The sequence below is a fragment of the Silene latifolia genome, chromosome 1 (genome assembly GCF_048544455.1).
Source record: "Silene latifolia isolate original U9 population chromosome 1, ASM4854445v1, whole genome shotgun sequence".
Lineage (NCBI taxonomy): Eukaryota > Viridiplantae > Streptophyta > Magnoliopsida > Caryophyllales > Caryophyllaceae > Silene > Silene latifolia.
This window is the reverse complement of record NC_133526.1, coordinates 164,021,904-164,030,015: the sequence shown is the minus strand read 5'-3', so window position 1 is coordinate 164,030,015 and position 8,112 is coordinate 164,021,904. Positions and strand designations below refer to the sequence as shown.

Here is an 8,112-nt window from a genome sequence, read left to right as displayed (position 1 = left end):
TTGTGAAGGGAGAAAAACACTTTTAGCATTTCCATAACTTTCACTACTAAGTTTACTACTTGCACAATTTTTTTTTGTACTTTGGTTCCAAATGACTACTCCAAACAGTTATTGTGTAAGGCCATTTTATACTAAATTAATTTAAAACTACTTTATATTTTACCTAAAAACACCTTCCATAACTTCTCTTATTAACTACCTATACGTACTTTATGAGGGCCTGAAGGACCGGTGTATTTGCCTTATTAATGTAAACTTATTTTATACAAGACTAACTCAAGTACAAGTGTACAACGCAAGTAGTATGTAAGAATAATGGTCTACCCCATCACACTTCATCATCATCTTTAAATTAAAGTCTATGATTTTCCCAAAATAAAATTAAATGTGGTCACGAACTCAACATAAACAAAAAAATAAAGAGAAAAAAAAAATCAAAACAAGACCCATGAATTTTCACGGGTTTTAAAACTAGTTAATCTATGAAACTGCCATATTAGTTGTGGTTGTTACATTATCTTTGTGATAATTGGGTGAGATTAAGAGGTGAAACAATGAGCATTAAATCATATTTTAATGGTCATTATTTTCCTTAATTCTTCTCTTTGCTACAACTCTTTTGGGGCATTATAAATTGAGTTGATTCTATGTAAATCAACACAAAACAAAAATGAAAGATACAATATCACTACGGTTAAGCTCTCCATCATATTGGAGCTTTGTAATTTGAGGTGTGACTATATCCGCTGACTCTAGTAGACACAACATCAGTCTCGATTTCGGTTTCGTGGACAGAAAGTGGCACGTCGATCATCGTACTTATTCTGCTATTAACGTATGCTTCTTACAATTTCCAATCCTAACCAATAAATCTTTGAACATTATTTTCTTTCAATTATTGAATCATACTTTAATTGTAGAAATTATTATTAGTGCATTATTAGAAATGATTGCTTTTTTTTCATTGTTTTCATAGCTCAAGCCACAATTAAACATCAAACAATCAAATTCCAACGATTAATACAAATCATTATTTAATTGTGTGATAAATTTATTTAGATAAATTTATCCTATTTTGTCGCTAATGTGTGGTTATAGAATCACCAAAACACACAAATCCAACCATTGTCTTGCCAGGGACTAGGGACGCCTCTATTTCATTTTCCAACTAATTTTTTTCTGGCAAATATTTAGCATTATTTTCCAACTGCTTCACATGCGCCTATACAACAGCAAAAAAAAAAAAAGATTTTTGAAACGTTTTTGTTTTATATTTAACCCAACATTATAGAAAAATAAGTACAAAAGATTTTCCATAACACAATTAAACGTTTTATTGTACAATTAATCCATAAAAATTAGCATTAAAGTCTTTAACTTTTATAATTTCCACAATATATAATTCATTTTACAATGCACCCTTCACAGGACCCCGTACCCTCGGCTCCAACAAGGCCTTCCGCTCCATTTACCGAACCATCCTTTAGGCTATCAGAAACAGGAGAAGAAGTTCACACGAGCCAACCGCCACCTCCTTTGCCGCCAACTGATACATTTAGGGTATCTGAATCCGTCGAGTGGAATACGGGTCTTTGTGAATGGTACTCTGATATTCCAAATTGTAAGTTGTTGCCAAATTTTAAATTGAATGATGAATGCCTAAGTCCTGCTAAATTTGGACTTTTAATATGGCTGACACAAAATTTTTAATTAGGGGTGAACAAAATTTCAGGAAAAAGTAATACATGCAGAATCAAAAATAAAAATCGAAAATTTGAAATGTGTTATTCAAATTTTCATAGCCCGTGGAGCTACTAGCATGCTATGCCCCCCTTGCCTCACCACTGGCACTTACAAACCAAAATATGGGTTGCATTGCTATTCAACATTTATAAAACGCAGTAATTTTCATTGTGATTTGTTTTAGAGTAAACTTTTGTGTTTTTAATACATAAGATTGCGTACATCAAACCCATGTCAATGTTGCCATTATGAGTGAGGTGTTGAATAATGCTTCAAATAAGTAATTATAATAATAATGCGTTAGTATGAATGTGAGTTATTGATATTATGAGTTATTGTTTTAAGTATAAGAATAAGTTTTTAGTTTAGGATAGAAACGTAGAACATGTTAATTAATTCATACATTTAGTTTCTACGTTTAAAATGTCATATGTAAGGCTATATAAAGGCCTCTAATTTACTTGTAATATGCAATCAAACAATAAACAATTATCTCTTTATATTATTTACTCTCTCCTTTACCAACAAGTTTGGTATCAAGAGCACTATAGGCAAGAGAGAAATTTTAAGAGCAACGCAGCTCCTCTCTGTCTAAATCAGGTAAGATCAAATAAAAAATTAGTGAGTGAAATATACGGAGTTTTCCCATAAAATAATTTTTATAGTGTCATGGCCACTAATGGAGTCTCCACCAGTTCTCAACCATTAATTCCCAGTTTTGATGGGGATAAATATGAGTTTTGGTCGATTAAAATGAGAACTTTGTTTAAATCTCAAGAGCTATGGGATTTAGTTGAAGATGGTTTTGACGACTCGGATGTCGAACAACAAAGATTGAAAGAAAATAGGAAAAAAGATGCAAAAGCGCTCCTATTTCTTCAATCATCTGTTCATGAAAATATTTTCTCCAGAATTGCATCGAAACAACTTCGAAGGAGGCATGGCGATTTTAAAATCGAATTCAAAGGCTCGGATAAGGTAATTCGTTAAGCTTCAAACGCTACGCCGCGATTTTGAAACTTTAAATATGCAAAATAATGAGTCCGTGCAGGATTACCTATCTAGAGCTAGTACAATTGTGAATAAAATGAAGTCTTATGGGGAAGATATTTCAAATAAAACAGTGGTTCCAAAAATTTTGAGAAGTCTTACTTCTAGATTTGATTCTATTGTCGCTGCAATTGAAGAAGCTCATGATATGTCAACTTATTCTTTTGATGAATTAATGAGTTCTTTGCAAGCTCATGAAGAACGATTAAATCGTTCAAAAGAAAAAAATGAAGAAAAGGCATTTCAGGTGAAGGGAGAGTCTTCAAAAGAAAATGACAATAATAATTTTGGTGGACGTGGAAACAGTAGAGGTGGTTTCCGCGGTCGAGGTCGTGGCGGTGGCAGAGGCCGTGGCCAATATTTTGGGCAGCGACAACATGGACAAAAGTCGTCCATTCAATGTCATCATTGTAAAAAATTCGGTCACAAAGAAGCAAATTGTTGGATAAAGGCACAAAATCAAAAACAAAATCAAGCAAATTTTGCGGAAAAAGAAGAGGTGGAAACTCTTTTTATGGCACACTTTCATGACAATGCAGTCTCGGGTGATGTCTGGTTTGTTGATAGTGGTTGTTCAAACCATATGTCCAGTTCACGAGTCTTTGTTCATGGATTTAGACACCTCACAAAAATCAGAAGTACGCCTTGGTGATGACAAGGTAGTACAAGTCGAAGGTAAAGGTACAATTATTCTTTCCACTAGCTCTGGCAAGAAGAAATTAATTCATAATGTGTTGTTTGTGCCTAATTTAGCTCATAATTTATTGAGTGTGGGACAGTTGATATCTAGTGGGTATAAGGTCTTATTTGATGATGATAGCTGCACAATATTGGATAAGAAACAAGGCAAACCGTAGTTACTATTAGTATGACCCAAAATAAGATGTTTAGTTAGACATAAATTGTTTTGAAAAGAAGGTTTTTATGGCTAAGAAGTTATGTGAGTCTGATTTATGGCACTTACGATATGGTCACTTGCATGAAAATGGATTAAAACTCCTAAAAAGGAAAGACATTGTCATAGGGTTGCCAGAGGTTGCTGACCTAGAATTTTGTGAAGGGTGTGTCCTTGGGAAGCATAGCAGAAGTTCATTTCCTGTTGGGCAATCGTGGAGAGCGTCTAAATGCCTTGAACTAGTGCACGCAGATTTGTGTGGACCAATGAAAACTCCATCTATGAATGGAAGTTATTATTTCTTGTTGTTTACTGATGACTACAAAATAGAATGAGTTGGGTATATTTCTTAACCTCAAAATCTGATTCTTTTGAAGTATTCAAAAAGTTCAAAGTGCTTGTAGAAAAACAGTCAGGAAAGGTCATAAAGATACTCCGTACAGACAGGGGAGGTGAGTTTTGCTCGCAAGAGTTTGATAACTTTTGTGAAGAGCATGGTATTCGTAGGGAGCTTACTGCACCACGCACTCCGCAACAAAATGGCATTGCTGAACGGAAAAATCGATCGTTGTTGAAATGGCAGAAGTATGTTAAAGGCGAAACAGCTTCCAAATAAGTTCTGGGCAGAAGCAGTTGCTACATCAGTCTATCTTCTAAATTTATCACCCACAAAAGCAGTTTTTAACAAAACACCTTATGAAGCATGGCGAGGTTCTAAGCCTCGGGTAAGTCATTTAAGAGTTTTTGGTTGTGTAGCCTATGCTTTAATAAAATCCTATCGCCACAAGCTTGAGGAAAAATCCGAGAAATGTGTGTTTATTGGTTATAGTATGAAATCTAAAGCATATAGGTTATATGATCCTGTTAGTGGCAAGATTATTATAAGTAGAGATGTGGTGTTTAATGAAGATGCTAGCTGGCCATGGAACAGTACTGATGGTAGATCGGTTCTATTTCCCGAAGATGATGAAATGCCAAAAGCAACAATTGAGGAGCCTGAGAATTCTTCTTCTTCACTGGAAAATGGTGGTGGCTCTAGCCATAATTCACCAATTTCAAATCCTTCTGCTAGCACAATTCAAACACCTTGACTCACCATTAAATAATTCATCTCCTACGAGTTCATCTTCAAGATCGTCCGAAGAGACACCTCCTAGGCGTTTTAGGTCACTTCGAGATGTGTACGCAAATTGTAATTTTGCTTTATATGCCTCAGATCCTCTTACTTATGATGATGCTGCAGAAAGTAAAAAATGGCAGGATGCAATGCACGAGGAGATGAAATCCATTGAGAAAAATGCTACTTGGGAGTTGGTAAATCCACCCGAAGGGAAGAATGTTATAAGGGTGAAATGGGTGTTTAGAACAAAGTATAATGCGAGATGGAAGTGTACAAAAGCACAAAGCACGGTTAGTTGTTAAAGGATATGCACAAAGAATATGGAGTTGACTTTGATGAAACATTCTCACCCGTGGCTCGCTTTGAAACGGTGAGAACTTTCTTGGCCTTAGCTGCGCAACTTAATTGGCCTGTTTTTCAGTTTGATGTGAAGTCAGCTTTTTTAAATGGAGAATTGAATGAGGAAGTATATGTGTACCAACCGGAAGGTTTTGTGAAAAATGGAGAAGAAGACAAAGTCTACAAGTTGAGAAAGGCTTTGTATGGTCTTAAACAAGCTCCTCGCGCATGGTATAATAAAATCGACTCTTATTTCCATGAGTCTGGATTTACAAGGAGCGAAAATGAGCCGACTCTTTATTTGAAAAAATGTGGTAGTGAGTTTTTGGTGGTATGTCTATATGTTGATGATATGATCGTCGGACTCAATTGTTGCCGAGTTCAAATCTTCTATGATGAATAAATTTGAGATGTCAGATTTGGGATTGTTACATTATTTTCTTGGTTTGGAAGTGAAGCAAGATGAAAATGGCATTTTTATATCTCAAGAGAAATATGCAGTAGACTTGGTTAAAAGGTTTAATTTGTTGGGTTGCAAAACATCAAGCACTCCAATGAATATAAATGAGAAATTATCATCAAATGATGACACTGGTGATGTTAATGTCAGATACTATCGACAAATGGTAGGTGGTTTAAACTACTTAAGTCACACTAGGCCTGATATTGCATATTCAGTGAGTTTGGTTTCCAGGTTTATGCATAATCCGTCAAAACAACATCTTGGAGCAGTTAGAAGAATTTTGAAGTATGTAGCCGGCACTACCGAATATGGAATTTTCTATTCGAAAGTATCGACTTCAAGTTAGTTGGATACACGAGATAGTGATTGGGCGGTTGTCTTGATGATCGAAAAAGCACTTCGGGTTATGTTTTTACTCTTGGTTCAGGAGCTATTTCATGGAGTTCAAAGAAGCAAGAGACGGTAGCTTTATCCTCATCTGAAGCAGAGTATGCGGCAATTTCTTCAGCTACATGTCAAGCTATTTGGCTTAGACGATTGCTAAAAGATCTCCTCCATGAGCAAAAGTCTCCTACAACTATTTACTGTGACAATAAAGCGGCAATATCACTGACGAAGAATGCCGTTTTTCACAGTAGGACTAAGCACATTGATATTCGTCATCATTTTATTCGTGACATGGTTGCAAAAGGAATGATCGAGCTCAAGTTTTGTGGAACAAATCAACAAGTAGCAGATATCCTAACAAAGTCTCTTTCAATAGCAAAAGTTGACGATTTTCGATCACAGATGGGTGTTTGCAAGCTTTGAAGCAAGGGGGTGTGTTGAATAATGCTTCAAATAAGTAATTATAATAATAATGCGTTAGTATGAATGTGAGTTATTGATATTATGAGTTATTGTTTTAAGTATAAGAATAAGTTTTTAGTTTAGGATAGAAACGTAGAACATGTTAATTAATTCATACATTTAGTTTCTACGTTTAAAATGTCATATGTAAGGCTATATAAAGGCCTCTAATTTACTTGTAATATGCAATCAAACAATAAACAATTATCTCTTTATATTATTTACTCTCTCCTTTACCAACATGAGGTCCCTCCTATTATGTTACATATATAAAATATACTTTGTATTATAACTGCATATGTATACGTACGCAAGTCCTAATATGAGTCTGTCATTAAAATTTGTTAACAGGTTGCATCACATGTTTTTGTCCATGCATTACCTTTGGGGAGTTCTCGGAGATAGTTGATCGAGGCGCATCATGTAAGCACTTAAAATGACATTTTTCATGTACTAGCATTGTAAAGCCCTCGACCTATATATGTAATGTATGTGTAATTGTCCTTAAATTTCGGTTGTTTTATTGTTGAGCGTGCAGCATGTCCAATAAATGGATTGGTATACGCAATGCTACTGGCGGTGTTTGGATGTGCATGCATGTATTCATTTTTCTACCGCGTTAGAATGAGGCAACAATATAATCTCAAAGGCAGTCGTTGTGGAGATTGTTGTATTCATCTCTGGTGCGAGATGTGTGCTCTCTGCCAAGAGCATCGTGAGCTTAAACTCCGAGGTTTTAACATGCATTCAGGTACCTTAATAATTCAACTTTAATTTAACCACTTCATTATGGTAAGTAAGTGATCAATACAATAATAGCCTTGTTAATTTAGTCGTTAGGAAAAGGGATTAGATATATGTATGCAAACGTCATTACCTTGATCTCACATTTGAAACCGTTTTATTAAATAAAAAACTTACGTTTCTTACATAGATATGATCTTTAACATACTGTGAACATGATATGTTGTAGGATGGTATGCGAATGCTGAGAACCAAACTGATGGAGCGATGATCGCACCAGCGATGCATACGGGCATGAGGAGATAAAACTTAATGTGCAGTAATATCATTATTTTAAGTCTGTCCTGAATTTGCCGTTGTCGTAATGGTACCAAATACAGTAATAATGAAACATACTTGTACACTAGAAAAAGAGCTTGTATCATACGAGTAATCTCAAGCAGAACACTTGGAAATCGATAGTTTGAATCAGCAGAACATTAGCATGATCATGTTCTGAAGAGCAAAAACATAACCCAACTGAAATTCTAATGTAAAAAACCCAAGTTGTCATAAGGATAATAATTTCTAAATTGCAAGTAATTACACCACATGCAAATAATTAGTAAATAAAATGAAAGGTTAAACTGGAGTAACAAGACAGTTGCCCACAAAATAAACTAATGCATCATCTTCTTGATTTCCTCAACTTATGGGCTTCTAGTCTATCTTCATTTTTCCGTCCTCCCATGCCACCCCCTTCCATCATCGTTACGTCTGGCTGCAATGTTGCCCGACACAGCTCCCTAGATGGCCAAACTGCACCTGACAGTTTGACGGACTACCCATTTCCCTCTCCAACTGGAACCTAGAATTAGGCAATGTATGTTCCCGGATACCTTTGGCTGGTTTGTACCTCTGAACCTCGTC

The 8,112-nt window shown here is 35.5% G+C and overlaps 1 protein-coding gene across 1 annotated transcript; it reads left to right on the top strand.

The window, feature by feature from the left end:
• The first annotated feature begins 1,132 nt into the window (after positions 1-1,132).
• Positions 1,133-7,691, top strand: LOC141608098 (protein PLANT CADMIUM RESISTANCE 2-like). The gene is made up of 4 exons (XM_074427467.1): positions 1,133-1,621; positions 6,811-6,882; positions 6,998-7,210; positions 7,433-7,691. Exons 1-4 carry the CDS (start codon positions 1,414-1,416, stop codon positions 7,507-7,509), a joined length of 570 nt encoding a protein of 189 aa, XP_074283568.1. The 5' UTR covers positions 1,133-1,413; the 3' UTR covers positions 7,510-7,691.
• Positions 7,692-8,112: the final 421 nt, after the last annotated feature.

Excerpts from the sequence above, each read along its gene's own strand:
- LOC141608098 (XM_074427467.1), top strand. The coding sequence starts at position 1,414 with ATGCACCCTTCACAGGACCCCGTACCCTCGGCTCCAACAAGGCCTTCC. Across the intron at positions 1,622-6,810 it reads GTACTCTGATATTCCAAATT|GTTGCATCACATGTTTTTGT; the intron begins GTAAGTTGTTGC and ends ATTTGTTAACAG. Across the intron at positions 6,883-6,997 it reads AGTTGATCGAGGCGCATCAT|CATGTCCAATAAATGGATTG; the intron begins GTAAGCACTTAA and ends TTGAGCGTGCAG.